The sequence below is a fragment of the Microcebus murinus genome, chromosome 4 (assembly GCF_040939455.1).
Source record: "Microcebus murinus isolate Inina chromosome 4, M.murinus_Inina_mat1.0, whole genome shotgun sequence".
In the NCBI taxonomy this organism is placed as follows: Eukaryota; Metazoa; Chordata; class Mammalia; order Primates; family Cheirogaleidae; genus Microcebus; species Microcebus murinus.
Genome location: NC_134107.1, coordinates 60,511,998 through 60,530,146, shown reverse-complemented (window position 1 = coordinate 60,530,146; position 18,149 = coordinate 60,511,998). Strand labels below are relative to the sequence as shown.

Below are 18,149 nucleotides of genomic sequence, written 5' to 3'. Positions count from 1 at the left end.
CAGAGGTTTGAGGTCCAGACCTAACTGTGAAGACCTTGTCCACATGTAAAAGAGCAGCTGCGCCAGGACAACATTCTAAGAACAAACTTGAGGGAAACCTAGCAGCTGGGACAAGCCCTTGGACAGATGAATACAGGTGCACTGAAGATGCAACTAAGACAATGACATCAGGAGTTGTCATCACCCCACCATGTAGCCCAAAATCTTCAAACCATCCCATCAGCGGCATTTACTTTCTTTTTTTTTTTCCCTTATTCTAGCCCCATAAACTGTGAATCCTTGAGGGCAGAGATTGTAGGAAGTTTCGTCCAATGTTTTAAAGTCCTAACCCATGTCCTTTTCACATCAGGAACCATTCTAATAAATGAACTTCAAGCTCATCTTTCACAGATGCAATAAGCACTATTATCAAGGGCCACTGGCATTGAGCTTCTCATTTTTCTCCCAAGAAAATGATGCTTTCTGAATGAGGAAAGGAAGGTTGAGCAGAGCTACAAAGCTGGAGAAGGTAGATGACCTCATGATTCTACTGTTTTGCTCAATTCCTCTAGGATAGAGAGCCTACACAGCTCTGAACATGATTAGAAGGATAAAAGTGGTTTTGTTATTAAAAAATGGAACAAACCATCTGATCTTCCTTTCTGCCATGACACCTACTTGTAACCTCACACTTGGATGAGGGGCAGGCAAGTCATTTGACAAAATAAGTCCTCTGATTCCCGTTGTGAGACCAGAGTCCTGTAAGCAGCCAGGACTTGCGAATCATGGAGCATGCAGGCACTCTGCCTCTCTTAGGGATGGGAAGATGAGAAATCACAGAACCAATCCTCTCATTTTATAGATGGAGACCTGAGGCCCAGAGATCAGTTGACATGTCCAACATCCTAAAGCAAGCAAGTGGCAAAGCCAGGACCACATCCTGGTCTTCCAACTCCCAGTTCAGTGTTCTTTCCACTGCAGTAGCTATGGTAAAATTTTCATGTTGTTCTTTGGAGGGGCAGAAGTGAAAAAAAGGTAGGGAATAAAATATTAAGTTTTGAGATTCTCTGTAGGCTCTAGTAACCCCTGTTATCTTGCTTGTGGTTGCCATTTCCTTCTACAGAAGGTTGGGTCCTAAGCCAATTAGTCAGTCTTGAATTGGCTCAGATTCCTACCAGGGCTGGTGCAGTCCTCCTGCACATGGCTCAGGATCTCTTGGTCTGTAAACAGGCGGAAGGCAATCTGCTCGCACTCTTGCTTGATCCCACATTCAAACAAACACCCAAACAAGCCCTCCTCCTCCAGAGTAGCCAGATCAGAGTAGCCACAGGGCCCACAGTGCAAGATCCAGGGGCGGGACCAGCAGGCAGCCTCCAAGGGGGTCTGGTTGAGGTAGATACCTAGGTCAACCCTCCGTTTCTTACTGACTGGGTGGGAGTACAAGAGCCACGATTCTGAGGGTATTCCAGCTTCTTCCTCCAGCCGCAGTGAACCCTCTGGCAGAAGGCTCTGCTGAATGGTGGAAGCATCTTTGCCACTAGGGTCCTGGCACCTATGTGGGATCGCCAGGGGCAAGAAACTCACCACACTGCCTTGGCAGCCACACCGGGGCTCACAGAGCTGTCGGCTCAGTGCTGGTCTCTGAAAGCATTCACCATGGTTAGTGCTGAAAGCCTCTGCCCGGTGCCTGTTTGGTGTCCTGGCACTGCAATATAGCACAGGGTGGCCAGCCCTCCCAGTTACCTCTGCCACTTGGCACTCCCCTGTCACCGTGGGCCTAATAAGACTGCCACGGTGCCATGTGACCCCTAGGTCATCACTGTAGATCATCAGAGAATGAGACCTGGCTATACATGGTAGCCTCAAGCAAAAGAACCAGTAAGGGATGTAGTAGGTGTATGCAGGGATGACCAGCCTCCCCGACTGCAGCTGGACGCCGTGACCTGGGCCCACAGCAAACGTGGCCCAGCGTTTCATCTCAGGGCCAAAGACCTCCTCAGTCAAGTCCCTCACTTCACTCCATGAACACCCAGCATCCTGACTGCAGATGAAGCAGAGGCGGGCAGCATTCCTGCCCGACATGATCTGTTGACGCTCAGTGACATGGTCCCACACACAGATGAAGAACAGGAACACACAACCATTCTTCTGCTCCCACACAGGACAGGGGTTCATGGTCCGATGCCCAGGCAGTGTGGCTTCCATCAGTGGCTTCAGAGGTCCCCACTAGACAAGGGGACGTGAGAGAGAGAAAGTAGGAGTGAGATACTAACAGGAAGATATGAGGCTCATTAAAAGTATTAGTACTTTTCATAAATAAGAAATAAATGATATTGGGGCTGGGCATGGTGGCTCACACCTGTAATCCTAGCACTCTGGGAGATGGAGGCAGGAGGATAGCTCAAGGTCAGGAGTTCAAGACCAGCCTGAGCAATAGCGAGACCCTGTCTCTACTAAAATAGAAAGTAATTGGCCAACTAAAATATATACATATATATATTTTATATATATATATAAAAGAAATTAGCCAGGCATGGTGGTGCCTGCCTGTAGTCCCAGCTACTTGGGAGGCTGAGGCAGAAGGATCGCTTTGAGCCCAGGAGTTTGAAGTTGCTGTGAGCTAGGCTGATGTCACAGCACTCTAGCCCAGGCAAGAGTGAGACTCTATCTCGAAAAATAAAAAAGAAATAAATGATGTTGAAATCTATAAAATCATAAAGGCCTAAATATCACTAAATGCTTAAGTATTATAGGATGACTCATAGAGCTAGAAAGAGACAATGCTAAATATTACACATGCTGTCCCCTCTGTCTGGAATACTCTTCCTCACTTTATCTAGACTTTCAAATCATCCTCCAATACCCAACTCAAAAGTCACTCCTTTATGAAGCCTTCCCTGAAACTCCGTAACAAATTATAGCATTTATTGCATAACAATGTAATCTTTCCATAACTGTCTCCCTTCCTAGACTAGGAGCCTTTTGAAGGTAGAAACCAAATTATACTAATTTTTTACCTCCAGATGTGTCACACAATAGGAGCTAAATAAACATTTTTATAAAGAAAAAAAAGGAGTAAAGAAGAATAGAAAGGGAGGAAAGAAGGAAGAAAGGAAAGGGAAAAGAAAAGGAAGAAAATCAAGGCAGGCAAATAGGGAAGTTTTAGGCAAATAAGGGAAAATTTAAGACAAACATTTTTTTCCTTTCTGTACTGAGAAGGCAATTCATAACAGTGTTATTGAAAGCCCAAGCTTGGAGTCAGAGGCACCTAGTTCAAACCCTGCTTTTTATCACTTATTTTGTGACTTTGGCCAAATTACTTAACTTTACCTGAATTTCTTCTTTTGTTAAATGGAGATTTAATAACGTCCTCACAGAGGAGCTATTACAAGGATATAATGAGATAATGCCTAATCAGATATATCACAAAGCAAAGTCTAATCTCCTTGATATGTTTTTAAAACAATAATAGAAATTGGTAAGAAAATTTCTAAGAACCCAATAGAAATGGGCAAAGGGAAAATCAGACAACTACCAGAAAAAGAAAAAAAAAAAATATGTTCAACCTCATACATAAAAAAGAAATGCAAATTAAAACTAAATTGACATAGCATTTTTCATCTAACAAATTGGCAAAATCATAAAACTTGACAATATACTCTGTTGACAAAAATGTGAAGAAACAGGTACTCTCATATATATCAATTGACATGTACATGGTTCAATCCTTATATAGGACATATCAAATTACAAATATACTTATGCTTTCCTAGCATGTCCAATTCTGGGAATTTATCCTAAGATGTATCTGCTCATCAAATTAAGTATATATAATATTATTCACTGTAGCATTGCTTGAAATAGCAAAATACTGCATACAGCCCAAATATTCATCACTAGAGGACTGGTGAAATTAACACATAATACATGGGATTTATAAAAAAAAGGAAGACCAAATAAAAAAATAATTAAAAATTAAAAAATTTTTTTAAAAGAAGACCTTTTTTCCATATATACTGATATGGAAAGACTTCCATAATATATTATTAACTGGACAAAGCAAAACACAGAACAGTGTATGTAACATGCTACTATTTGCCTAAGAAATGTGGAGGAAAGGGACTTCCGGTTACAGGAAACTAAATAATTTGACCAACTTCCACTGAGAACTAGAAAAGATAGAAAAAAATATTAAAACAAAAACAAAACTACCTGTTCGAAAGCACCAGAGAGCAAACAAGGCAAGATGAATTATATGCCAGGAACTGAGTGTTCCTTCAGAGGTTGGCTGGGTACTTCAAGTCGCCTTTCCCTTCAGGGTAGCCCTAAGATTTCCCAAAGAGGTAATTGAGAAGCTAAGAAGCTGAGCGATTCATTTGGCAGCCTTTTGGGGCTAGGAGGACAAAACTTAGAGGCTCTGGTAAATCCTGCATAATTTGAGACAGAACATTAAAGGGCTAAATCCTAGAAATAAGGATGGAAAGAAGGCAAACCAGCCCTTACAACCACCACTCTAGAAAATTGGCTGGCATTATCTACTGAAGTATAACATACACATACCATATGATCCAGTAATTCCACTCCTAGGTATATGCACAGCGAAAATGCATGCCCATAGTGTCACATTCATAGTGGCACTATCTATACTAATAATAGTGTACCCAAACAGCCAACAACAGTAGGATGGGTCTCTTAATGGTTGTATATGCACACAATGGAATATACTATGTAACAATGGAAGTAAACAAATTACAGTTTGACATAATTTGGGTAAATCTCAAGAACGTAATATTGAACAAAAAAAGCCAGACATAAAGAATACATAGATTAAAAACAAGCTAAACTCAACTCTAGAGCTATAAATCAGCACAGAGAGAAGGGTCAGAAGAGAAGTTTCTCAGGTGCTGGCAATATGCTATTTCTTGGAATACTGGTAGTGATTTTTATGTATAATGAGTCCAAAAATATAGTTCTGTCATAATTAATCAAGTTTACATTTATTTCTGTTTTGTGCATTTGACATTTATGTTATGTTTTATGAGTATATGTTATCACTTCACATTTTAAAAAGGTTTAAAAAGGGGTGTTAAGAATATGTACTTATTTTTCTTTGCTTCTGTATGAAGTAGCACTGGAAAGATAAGAAAAAAATGACTGCTTATAGGAGGTAGAGGAATGGGAATGGGATGCGTACCTTTTAATACTGTTTTTATTTTTCAGCTATATGAATGTATTAATCTTAACTATCTTGAACAAAAATACATTTAAAAAACATTAATTTCTCTATGAACTGGCAAAACAGATTAAGCAAAGCTCAGATCACAGAATCTCAGAGCCATAAAAGACCACAGGAGTTATCTAGTGTCAATTCCCATCTCACAGAAGAGTCTCCTCCAAGTCTTCTGGATAAAAGACTATTCAGTATCCCCTTGAACTAGTCTAGTGACAGGGAATTCAGTATCCCTGGAACAACCCATTCTACCCAGAGTGCCTCGTGTACTCTACACACCTTATTGAGCAGTCTAGCTGTTGGGAAGTCAGAAGCTCAGTCATCCTTAGTGGATGAAATGAGAAGAGAAAGTGATTTGGGCTGGCCAGATATGTCCAATATATACTTGACGTGAAGGTGGAAGAAACAGTAAGTAAAGCAGAAAAGCCTTGGAATCTAAGATGATCTCATCCAGCTGGAGCAATGAGATATAGTAAACAAGCTGAGGCTTGACAGAGATAAAACAAAGTCATGGGCTTAAAAATCTGGATGGGAAACCAGATTAAAGAACAAATGTAATGGTCAAAAAGAATATGAAAGGATGCTCAGCATCACTAGTTATTAGGGAAATGCAAATCAAAATCACAAAGAGATAACACCTCATACCATTATGATAACTATTACAACCTCCCACCCCCACTCCCACACCCCACACAAACAGAAGATAACAAGTGTTGACGAGGGTGTGGAGAAACTGGAACCCAGGTGCACCGTTGATGCGAATGGAAAATGGTGCAGCCACTATGGAAAATGGTATGCCAGTTTCTCAAAAAATTACATACAGAATTAACATATGTGGCCAGCCATGGTGGCTTATGTATGTAATCCTAGCATTTTCGGAGGATTACTTGAGCCCAGGAGTTCAAGACTAGCCAGAGCAATAGTGAGACCTCGTCTCTACAAAAAAATTTTAAAAATTAGCTGGCTACAGGGGTGTGTGCCTGTAGTTTCAGCTACTCAGGAGGCTGAGGGAGGAGGATAGCTTGAGCCCAGGAGTTTGAGATTATAGTGAGCTATGACGCCACTGCACTCTAGTCTAGAAAACAGGGTAAGACCCTGCCTCAAAATAAAAAAGATTTATCTATGATCCAGCAATTCCACTTCCAGGTGTGTGTGTGTGTGTGTGTGTGTGTGTGTGTATGTGTGTGTGTGTATGTGTATATATATCTCAAAAAAAATTAAAAGCAGGATCATAGAGATATTTTCATACCCTTAATTCATGGCAATGTTATTCACAACAGCCAATAGGTGGGAGCAACCCAAGTGTCTATCAAGAGATAAATGGATAAACAAAATGTAGTATATAAATACCATGGTATATTATTCAGCCTTAAAGAGGAAAGAAATTCTGACACATGCTACAACATGGATGAACCTTGAAAACGATATACTAAGTAAAATAAACCATCACAAAAAGACAAACACTATACCATTCCACTTATGAAGTATCTAGAATAGCCAAATTTATAGAAACAGAATGTAGAATAGTGGTTGCCATGCTGAGGAGAAGGAGAAATGGGGAGCTGTTTAATGGGTATAAATTTTCAGTTCTGAAAGGTGGAAAAGTCCTGGAGATTTGTTGCACAATAATTTGAATACACTTAACATTACTGAACTATACATTTAAAAAATGGTTAAGATAGATATATTTTATCACAATTTAAAATTTTTTTAAAAAGAACAACAAATGTGAAAAAAACTTGGAGGTTCTGGCTAACCATCTATTCAATATTAGTTAACTGTGTTATGTAGCTGACAAAGAAGTAAATGCTATTTTACCTTAGGATATGTCATTGCTGAGCTGGTCAGTCTATCCTTGGAGTCCCAAGTTCAATTCTGAGTATCACACTTTGAAAAGGGACACTGACATCTCAGACCAGATCCCAAGGACGTTAATCACAATTTTCAAGGGACTAGAAACCAAATCAGGATTGTGGCCTAATGCGCCACTGAAAGAAATGAAGCTGTTTAGCTCAGAAAATAGAAGACCCAGAAGGCATGAACACAGCTTCCTCGTACTTCAAAGAGTAGTTCTTTGCAAAAGGGACTTTATCTACATTATGTATAGATTGCCTCAGAAGGCAGAAGAAGACCAATGGGTAAAGTAGGAAAGAAGGGAGCATCGCATTAAAAAAAAAAAAAAACACACACACACACACAGTGGCCACTGTATTAAGTCTCTCACTTGAAGAGTTGTGCAAGCAGACCCTTTATGGAAAATGACTGTTGAGCTCTTACTATGTAATGTCTATTATTAATTATATGTTGCAGATGATGAAACAGGGCAGAGTCAAGTATCCAAGGTCACACTGCCAATAAATGGTAGGTCTTGACTAACTCCAAAGCCATGCTCTTAACCATTAAGCTATTAGTAACTACCAAGAGAATACAGAAGATTTCTATATTGGGAAAGAAGTTGGGCTAATGATTCTTCTAACTTCAAGACTTTACAGTTAAATAAACCAGAGAAAGTAAATAGAGAAGAGAGAACAAGTTAAAGTGGATAAGTTTGTGAATGTGTGTAACTACTAGGTAGTGAAGTTATGCAACAGGTGTGGTCGTATACAAAATGCTTACTGGGCACAGTGGCTTGCACCTGTAGTCACAGCTACTTAGGAGGCTAAGATGAAAGGATCCACTTGAACCCAGGAGTTCCAGGCTATCGTGTGCCATGACTGTGTCTGTGAATAGCCACTACACCACAGCCTGGGTAACACAAAGGGAGCCTATCTCAAAAAATTAATTAATTGGCTGGTCCAAAGGTAGTTGACTTATCTCACTTGATTGTTCACAGTCAGTTACAGATTGAATTCCTTGTTCTATTGCTGCAGTTCTGGCCCAGGAGGCCAACAAAAAAGAAAAAAAAAAAAAAGAAAGTGAACTCCTTGTTCTACCACTTTCACCCCTTCTCACTACTGCACTTGACTAGTCTTAAAAAAAAAATTAATTAATTTAAAAAAAAAAAAGGTTAGGCACAGTGGCATGTCCATGTAGTCTCAGCTACTCGGAAGGCTGGGGCATGAGGATTGCTTGAGCCCAGGAGTTTGAGGCCAGCCTAGCTCATGTCTTAAAAAAATTTTTTTTCATAAAAAAAAAAATGTTTAACATCACACTGTGATGGAAAGCTAAGCAACATGACCAAAGGCAATGCCTATCCTAAAGGAAATGAAAGAGCTAGACTCTTGACAAGATAAGATAATGAAAAATTTCCTAAAGTTAAAAACTTCACCATAGGGAAACCTGAACCAGTGTCATCAAAAGCAAGGACACGGGTTGCTATAAAGGCCCATGTTCAGCACAAAGGCATTTGCACCATAGTAGCAGAACAAGGCATCGCTATGGATACGAAGGTTTAAATGTGAGATTTCAGACAACTGTAGGTAGAAAAGCAGGGCAGATTAGGGGAATTAAAGTACCTATTATAAAGATCTACACAGAGAGGAAGAAATGATATAAATACATATTTTTTCCAAAAGACTCTCAAAACCATTATCTCATTTGACTCACTTTAGCCTGGCCTGGTAGAAAAGAAGGCAACAATAGGAAACAGGCATACACCTTGTTTTATTGTGCTTCACTTGATTGCACTTCACAGATACTGAAGTTTTGTGGCAACCCTGCATGGAGCAAGTCTATGGGCATCATTTTTCTAATAGCATGTGTTCACTTTGTGTCTGTGTCACATTTTGGTAATTCCCGTAGTAGCTCAAGCTTTGTCATTATTATTATATCTGTTATGGTGGTCTGTGATCAGTGATCTTTGATGTTACTATGGTAATTATTTTGAGGCACCACAAACCACACCCATATAAGACAGCAAACAATTGATAAAAGTGGTGTATGTTCTGACTACTCCACTGACCAGCTATTACTGAGTCTGTCTCCCTCTCCTTGGGCCTTCCTATTCCCTGAGACACAAAAATATTGAAATTAGGCCAATTAATAACCCTGCAATGGCCTCTAAGTGTTTAAGTGAAAGGAACTGTCTAGCATCTCTCACTTTAAATCAAAAGCTAGAAATGGTTACACTTAGTGAGGAAGGCACATTGAAAGCCAAAATAAGCCAAAAGCTAGTCTTGTGCCAAACAGTTGGCCAAGTCATAAATGCAAAGGAAAGGTTCTTGCAAGAAATTAAAAGTGCCACTCCAGTGAACACATGAATGATAAGAAAGCAAAATGGCCTTATTGATGATAATAAGAAAGTTTCAGTGGTCTATATCAATCAAACCAGCCACAACATTCCTTTAAACCAAAGCCTAGTCCAGAGCAAGGCCCTAATTCTCTTCAATTCTATGAGGGCTGAGAAAGGTGAGAAAGCTGTAGAAGAAAAGTTGGAAACTAGCAGAAGGTGGTTCATGAGGTTTAAGAAAAGAAGCCATCTCCAGAACATAAAAATACAAGGTGAAGCAGCAAGTGCTAATGTAGAAGCTGCAGTAAATTATCCAGAAGATTTAGCTAAGATCATTTATGAAGGTGGCTACACTAAACAACAAATTTTTAATGCAGACAAAACAGCCTTCTATTGGAAGAAGATGCCATCTAGGACTTTCATAGCTAGAGAGAAGTCAATGCCTGGCTCAAAGCTTCAAAGGACAGGCTTACACTCTTATTAAGGGCTAACACAGCTGATGACTTTAAGTTGAAACCAGTGCTCATTTATAGCAAAAATCCTAGGATCCTTAAGAATTTTGCTAAATCTACTCTGCCTATGCTCTATAAATGGAACAATAAAGCCCAATGACAGCACATCTGTTTAGAGTATGGTTTAATGAATGTTTTAAGCACACTGTTGGGACCTACTGTGCAGAAAAAAAAGATTCCTTTCAAAATATTACTGCTCATTGACAATGCACCCAGTTACCTAAGGGCTCTGATGGAGATGTACAAGATTAACATTGTTTTCATGCCTGCTAACATAATATCCATTCTACAGCCCATGGATCAAGTCATTTCAAATTTCAAGTCTTATTATTTAGCTATAAAATAGATATATTTTATAAGTCTACCTTGTCATACATAGTGATTCCTCTGATGGAGCTGGGCAAAGTAAATTGAAAATGTTCCAGAAAGGATTCACCATTCTGGATGCCATTCAAAACATTCATGATTCATGGGAAGAGGTCAATATAGCCACATTAACAGGAGTTTGGAAGAAGTTGATTCCAACCCACATGGATGACATGGAAGGGTTCAAGACTTCAGTGGAGGAAGTAACTGCAGATGTGGTAGAAATAGCAAGAGAACTAGAATTAGAATTAGAGCCTGGACTGGGTGTGGTGGCTCACTCCTATAATCCTAGCACTCTGGGACGCCAAGGTGAGAGGATTGCTGGAGGTCAAGAGTTTGAGACCAGCCTGAGCAAAAGTGAGGCCCCATCTCTACTAAAAATAGAAAAATTAGCCAGGCATCATGGTGCACACCTGTAGTCCCATCTACTCAGGAGGCTGAAGCAAGAGGATTGCCTGAGCCTGAGTTAGAGATCACAGTAAGCTGTGATGAGGCCTCTGTACTCTACAGTGAGATCTTCTCTCAAAAATAAATATATAAAAAATAAAAACTTGAATGAATGAGGAATTGCTTCTTATGGATGAGCAAAAAAAGTGGTTTCTTGAGATAGAATCTGCTCCTGGTGAAGATGCTGTTGAAATGACAACAAAGGATTGTTGTCATAGTTGATAAAGCAGCAGCAGGGTTTGAGAGGACTGACTCCAATTTGGAAAGAAGTTCTACTATGGGGAAAATGCTATCAAATAGTATGACATGTGACAGAAATCTTTCATGAAAGCAAGAGTCAATCTATGTGGCCAACTTCATTGTTTTCTTATTTTAAGAAATTGTATACATAAGCAGAAAATGCATCTACAAAAAAAACCCAAGAAATTACCACAGCCACTACTATCCTGATCAGTCAGTAGCCATCAACATAAAGGCAAGACCCTCCACCAGCAAAAAGATTATGACATGCTGAAGGGTCAGGTGATCATTAGCAATTTTTAGCAATAAAATATTTTTAAATTAAGGCATGTACATTTTTTAGACAATGTTATTGCTTACTTATACTATAGTGTAAATATAACTTTTATATGCACTGAAAAACCAAAAAGTTAATGTGACTCACTATATTGCAATATTTACTGTATTGTGGTGGTCTGGAACCAAAACTATAGTATCTTCAAGGTATGCCAATTTAGGGTCTAAAATAACCCTATAGCGCCTAGGCCAAAGACCAGCAACCCTTTTTTCCTCACTAAAAACACAATAAAAATATACAGCTTAAGAGCAAGGGCTCCAACTCCAGTTCTGCCACTTATTACATGTGTGCCCAAAGCAAGTCACTTAACTCTCAGGGCCAGTTGCCTCCTATAAAATAGGGATGCTAAAATGTACCCAACATAAAGCACTTAGTAGTAGCAGCACTATGGTTGTTACTATTATCCCCCCTTGGTCATCTGTTAAATGTGGTCTTGAGCAAGTTATATACCCCTTAGAGCACCAAGATCCTTCATCAACAAAACAGGACTGACAGTGCTTACTTGAGTGATTTGTGAAGATTAAAGGGAATATAAATGAAAAGCATGCCATATGTTGGCTGACTCTGAATGAACCGTGGAGGCCTCTGGAATCAGAGATTGAGTTTAAGTCTGCTTCTACTGCTATATTATAGCTGCATCCTCCTGAGCAAATGGCAACCTCTCTGAGCCTGTTTCCTCATCTGCAAAATGTGACTGACCCAACATGCCCCAGGCACACAATAAGCACTTGGTAAGATCCATTTGTTTTTTACTGTTTTTTTCCTCCTTAGCTCCCCACACAGGGCTTTTCCTCTACCGATGGGAAAAGGAACAGACCCTGAAGTGCTCTGAGCTCTGTGGAGAGAAACTGAGGCCCAGGCTCAGATCTGGGATGAGAATTCACCTGTACCGAGTGCCCGATCCTCAACCCTCGCCTCAGCACAAGGTAGAGAGCATCCTCATCCCTGCCCGTGGAGCGCTTCTCTGCAAAGGCCAGGAGGGTGTGGGTTGGGGGCACGTAGAGCAGGGCTGGGATCCGGTAGGTAACCCCTTTCTTGTCTTCCTGCTGGAACAGAGGGCTGTTGAAGGAGCATGATGTCACTTCTTCCATGACCTCTGCAAGGACAGGAGGCAGCTCAATATGTGTCCATATCCATGTGTTGGCCTGCATATAAGTTTTGCTCAATCATTCCATTTCTAGAGAGCAAAAGGGAAGCACAGATGTACTCACATGTTTATTTTTTAATCCAAGGTTAACATATGGTCTCAATAGCACAAAGCAAGCAATATTCATTCTCATTTAACAAATCTATTCTCCAGACTCTATTAGAATCCTAAGCAGCCTGGGTCAAGTATGAGTCTCTCCAGAGATATTCTACATTTGTTTCTGCCAAACACCTGCCATAATAACTCATTAACCCAGGGGCATTACCAGCCTGGGCTGTTTTCTAATGTTAGTTTCTTGGCTTGGGGTTTCTAGGCCATTTGGGTAATAAGAATATAAATTCAAATCCACATGAGTGAATGCCTGTGGTTTAGAATTGTCCAGGAAAACTTTTCCTGTACCAAAGGCTAGGATTAAAGGAAATATTCCTTATCATATCTCTGTGTTAGCAGGGAGATTTTTTCTTTCCTAGTTGCTATGGTTTGCTATGGTTTGAATGCTTGTCCTCTCCCAAACTCATGTTGAAACTTAATCCCCAATGTAGCAGTACTGAGAGGTGGGGCATTTAAGAGGTGATTGGGTCATGAGGCTCTACCCTCAGGAATGGGTTAACAGATTAATGGGTTATCAATGGGAGTGGCATTAGTGGCTTTATAAAAGGAGAGAGAGAGAGAGACCTGAGCTAGCATGTTAGCATGCTCAGTCCCCTTGCCATGTGATGCCTAGCACTGCCTCAGAACTGCAGATAGTCCCCACTAGCGAGAAAGCCATCCTCAGACGTGGCCCCCTGGACCCTGGACTTCTCATCCTCCATTACTGTAAGAAATATATTCCTTTTCTTTATAATTACCCAGTTTTAAGTATTCTGTCATAAACAACAGAAAATGGACTAAGACCCTAGTTCACTCTACCAGAGGGTGTACACCCTACAAAGAATGTAGATTTTCAAGGAACCTAGAGTATAAACCATGTGGACCTGTAGGTTTGTTTGCTAACAGGCTGATTAAAGCCAAAGTTTCTAGTTAAGTAAAACCAGCAAACATCCAGTAAAGCTGAGGGCAGGTCAAGACCCCGACTACTCTGGTTTTCACTTCAGGCTTGGTTTCTTGGCCCCTGGAGATTTCTCCTACTTTCTTTCAAATTCATCTATTAAGGGCTTTATTACATTTTATCTACCATTTACAGGTTAGCCAGCCTGCAGTAATGCTGACAGTGGAAGTCTCCAAGTGCTAGTCTCGAAGAAAGCCAAATGTTTCACTTCTTAGAGGCCCAAAAAGGCAATCAAGCCACACAGACAAAAACCAGGCTCAGAATTGCTTTTTCTTCAAACCCTCTGTCATCCAAGTTCTGTCTTACAAGTCATTTGTAAGACATTTGTAAAACATAAGTCATTTGATAAGACTTGTCTTACAAGTCTTATCAGGCTGTAAGAACTTGGCCTTTAAGGCCTTCTTCATTTATTCAATAAATATTTCTGGGTGCCTACTCTGTGTCAGGCCATAAGACATGTGCTGAGGAGACAGAGAAGACTCAAGAAACCCACATCCAAGTGAGGGAAACAGACAATTATAACATGACGTAATAAGGACTGCTTTAGAGGTAAATACAAGAGCAAGTAGGAAAACAAAAAGGGGCAGATCAAGACACCAGAGAAGGATTTTTAGAGACAGGAGTAACTGAATAAGTAAGCTCCTGCCTCACATAGTTGTATGCTCTTCGTGGAACACACTTCTTTCAGATAGTCACATAACTCATTCTCTCAGCTCCTTCACTCTCTTCACGCACCACCCAATCACCAAGGGCTTCTCTGACAACTCTGTTGCCCCTTCCTACCCTCTTTCCCTGCTCCATTCTCCACACACTTATCACCTTCTGATGTCTCATATGTTACACTTGTTTAATACATACTACAAAATCGGAGCTCCGTAAAGGGCAAGGATATGTCTGTTTTATTCAAGGCTATACTTCCACCTCTAGAACCATGCCTGGTACATGATGATGTATACTCAACAAATAATTTGTTGAATGAATGAATGGATGAGTGGCCTGGATTTTAAAGAATGAACAGTGGGTTAGCCCTCTGAGGGTAAAATGGAGAAGGGCAGATGGGGTGGAAAAGTCTGCAGGTGACAGAAAACACAGTGAGCTGTGGGAACTCTCGGTGATTCAGTCTGACTACAGTGAGGTGGAGTGCAAAAGCTGTAGGCAGAGATGGGACTGAAGGGGCCAGCAGAGTCTAGATCCCAGGAGACTTTGATACCTTATTAAGGTGTTTATTCCACAGATAGGGGGCACTCAAGAGTTTCTGACAGAGGAATGGCATAATCCTTTTAGACCAATCTTTCAGGCAGCTTTCTAGGCAATCAATTGTAGGGCAAAGTTGCATTGCTTTTGGTGATGGCCTCCTAGTGTCAATGGAGATGAACTTCCACCAAAAGCATATGAATGATTCATTTAGTCACTTGTTTCTAACTTGAAGAAGAGGGAAGAACCAAGAGGGGAGCAAGGGAGGAGGTTTTGCTGAGTCCAGAAGAAAAGCCTCCCCTCACTCCAATCCTGGGCTCCCAAAACAAGAACCAAAAGCTTGGCAAGGGTAGGCTGTCTCCCCCACACAATACTAGAGCATTCCTGTCTCACCCGAGTTCAGGCTCTCCTGCCCGAGAGGGTCAGGCTTTCTTCTAAATAAACATCTGTCCCTGAGCCAGGCTGGTATAATGGTTAATAACATAGCATTTGGACCACGGCAGGACTACATGACCTTGGACACATTATTCTACTTCCCTGTTTCAGGATCCTCACCTATAAAATTCGATACAGTAATTGATAGAAATAAACTAAATTGCTTAAGTAAAGTAGCTGTTACAAGGCCTATGGCATAGTTTGAGTGCAATATAGGGCAGTTATTATTTTTAGACTACCAATCACTGCATATTCTAGTTTTATTCCTTAAATCCTAGGATTATAATGATGATGATGATAGCAACAATTACAACTCCCCTTATTAAAAGCATTTAAATCACTCTTCACCTCTGGAAAAGATCATACTTTAAAATCTTACAAGATAACACTTTAATTGTAAGTTATACCAACATTACTAATCATCAGCCAACATGTGACTATTAGCTAACATCTAAACGGCAATTCTACAGGTGATAAGAAGACTGGAGCACAGGATAGTCATGGAGTGGAAGAGACGGACTAGGAAAAAGAAAGGGAGAAGAAATAGGGAGATCACCAGAGGAGAAACACAGCTGGTCATATGGACTGGATTCAAGTCACAGCTCTATTTGTTATGCGGTGTGACCTTGTGCTGGGACTGAAGGGGTTAGCAGAGTCCAGAATCCATGACCTCTCTAGGTCAGTCCTAGCTCATAAAATGTGGATAATAATACCCATCTAAGAGGATAAATATGACGAACCATTCAAAAATGCTTTATAACCTTTAAATGCATAGATAATATAAATAAAAGAGTATACTATAAATAATATAAATAGATAATATAATATAAATAAGTCTTTTAATTATTATAAATTTTGATGTCTTCACAATTAGAGTCATTAATTTTTATTAGTTAGGGCCATGGTGATAATGTTGATGACAATAGTAACATATATGGGCTCTGGCATTGACACCCAAACTCCTTCAAACAAAACGTGTGCCGGGAACTAGGAAGGGAGAAGAATAGATATAGGTCAGCTTTGGAGTTGTTCATGTAAGCAGAGAATTCAAATTATTCATTGCTGCTCTATATAATCACCTTCCAATCAAGTCCTCCCTGCTTTCTTACTGGGAAATAGTAGAGTATGGATTCTGAAGTTTGACCTGGCTTTGACACTTATTAGCAAGTCACTTTACCTCTGGGCCTCAGTTTCCTCACTTGTAAAATGGGGATAACACCATCTATTCCTCATGCTATAATAATAATGTAATCCCACAGCCTCCAATTAACCCAATGAGACTCCAGTGAATCCCAGAAGGAAGCCTCCCTATCCCACTTACTCCTAATGATTAATATTTAAGCAATACCTTCATGTATCAGACCTTGAAGATCCTGCAGGCTAAATAAACCTTGTCAAGGTACAGATGGGAAAAGTCAGGCCCATAGAGGAGGAAAAGCTTATAGAAGGCCACTACGGTAGCAAACCTGGACCGTGACCCAGGTCTCCTAAGTTCTAGCTCAGGGCTCTTTCTGCTGCCTACAGATTCCTCTCTTGTAAGAAGGGTTTTTCCCTCTCCATCTCCTTTCATCTTTGCAATCTAATTCCCAGGTTAAAGTATGGCATCAGTGAGAAAAAAACAAAAATAGAACTGGACAGCCCTGTCCAGCCATGTCACTCCTTGCTGACTGGGTGGCTCTGACTCAATATTCCCTCAAGATTGGATTCAGGCCTGTAATCCCAACACTTTGGGAGGCCGAGGTGGGGAAGTTCGCTTGAGACCAGAAGTTGGAGACCAGCCTGGCAACACAGCAAGACCCTCTGTCTCTACAAAACAATTAAGAAAAATTAGCCGTGTGGGATGGCAGGCGCCGGTAGTCTCAGTTACCCAGCAGAATCGCTTGGGCCCGGGAGTTCCAAGTTATAGTGAACTACCGCCACTGCACTGCACTGCCTGTGTGACAGAAGACCTGTCTCTAAAAAAACAAAAAAAAAAAACCCAAAACCCCAACGATTTCCTCAGCGCAGATGGCGCTGCTGAGCCTGTGCCCACGGTCAGAGTGGCCCACTTTATGGGGGCCTCTCTTGTCTCCCAAGCCCGCTCACCTGCACGAGACCCCGGGTCCTCGGTCTCTCTCAGGTCAGAGCTGGGCACGGGGGACTCTTCCATGGGGCGCGGGAACAGGCCCTTAGGTCTCAGATGTCAGAATGACCCGCAGCGAGGCTGGCGAGACGGAGACGGAGAGGAGAGGGACGGGGAGAAACAGAAAACAGATGGAGGACACCGAGGCGAGCCCCGAGAAGCGAAGAGAGGGGATGACGGCTGGAAAGACGACGGCAGAGACACGGAGACAGACCCGGGACGGAAAGATCCGCGGGGCAGTAGCCGGGGCGGGACCGGCGGAGGGAGGCGGCGCCGCTTGCAGCCCGAGGGCGGCAGGGGCCAGCCGTTAGCCACCCCCGGCAGCCCGCCCCGCCCCCTGGCCGCGAAGCCTCCGCCGGCGCTCCCGGCTCCACCCCGCAGCCCTAGCCCCGCCCCCACCGCGGCGTGGGGCCGGCGCGACCTCCCCGTCCGCCGCCCCTACAGCTCAGCTCAGGCCCTGGGTGCGCCGCAGCTCCAGCTGCCTACTTCCAACCTCCCGTTTCCTCCCCTCCTCCTCCCCCCTGCTGTCCCCTACCCCCAAGAACCTATATTGGTTGGTCTGTAACCAGGTTATCACCTCCTAAAGCCTCCCAGGATAGCCTGAGAGTTGAACAAAGGTTGGGGCCTCAGAGGGGACTCCATAAAAAGGACTAGAGGGCCACCCCCTTGGAAAAAATGCAAATAAAAAAAAAAAACATTAATATATAATTTATTTGTGTATATTATACACACATTTACATAAATTTGTCACAGAACACTGAGCTCATCCTTTTGTTTCAGTCACAGAATCTAACACCCCTCCCCCACCCCATCCCCCAAAGGGGAAAAAACTGATCTGTGATCCCTTTAGTTGGAACCAAGTACCATGGAAAGAAATTAGGTAAATGTCAATAAAGGGGAAGACAGACAGCTAACTTAAAGAAT

General features: G+C 41.6%; 1 protein-coding gene across 3 annotated transcripts; it reads right to left on the bottom strand.

Annotated features, from left to right (window-relative positions):
* Nucleotides 1–234: 234 nt before the first annotated feature.
* NEU3 (neuraminidase 3) lies at nt 235–17,528 on the bottom strand. Of its 3 annotated transcripts, XM_076002318.1 has the most exons (4): nt 17,189–17,528; nt 16,452–16,493; nt 12,164–12,456; nt 235–2,205 (listed from the first exon to the last, which is right to left on the bottom strand). In XM_076002318.1, the coding sequence occupies exons 3-4, from the start codon at nt 12,428–12,430 to the stop codon at nt 1,123–1,125; spliced, it is 1,350 nt and encodes a 449-aa protein (XP_075858433.1). In that variant the 5' UTR covers nt 12,431–12,456; nt 16,452–16,493; nt 17,189–17,528; the 3' UTR covers nt 235–1,122. The 3 variants fall into 3 exon arrangements, with proteins under 3 accessions (XP_075858433.1, XP_012600576.2, XP_012600575.2); XM_012745122.2 differs by lacking the exon at nt 16,452–16,493; XM_012745121.2 differs by lacking the exon at nt 16,452–16,493 and having other exon boundaries at nt 12,164–12,375.
* Between the last annotated feature and the right edge of the window lie 621 nt (nt 17,529–18,149).

Coding starts and splice junctions, on each gene's coding strand:
- NEU3 (XM_012745121.2), bottom strand. CDS start 17,252: ATGGAAGAGTCCCCCGTGCCCAGCTCTGACCTGAGAGAGACCGAGGAC. Junction 12,376..17,188: donor GGACCCGGGGTCTCGTGCAG/GTGAGCGGGCTT, acceptor CTGTCCTTGCAG/AGGTCATGGAAGAAGTGACA. Junction 2,206..12,163: donor GGATCGGGCACTCGGTACAG/GTGAATTCTCAT, acceptor CCCCTTGTCTAG/TGGGGACCTCTGAAGCCACT.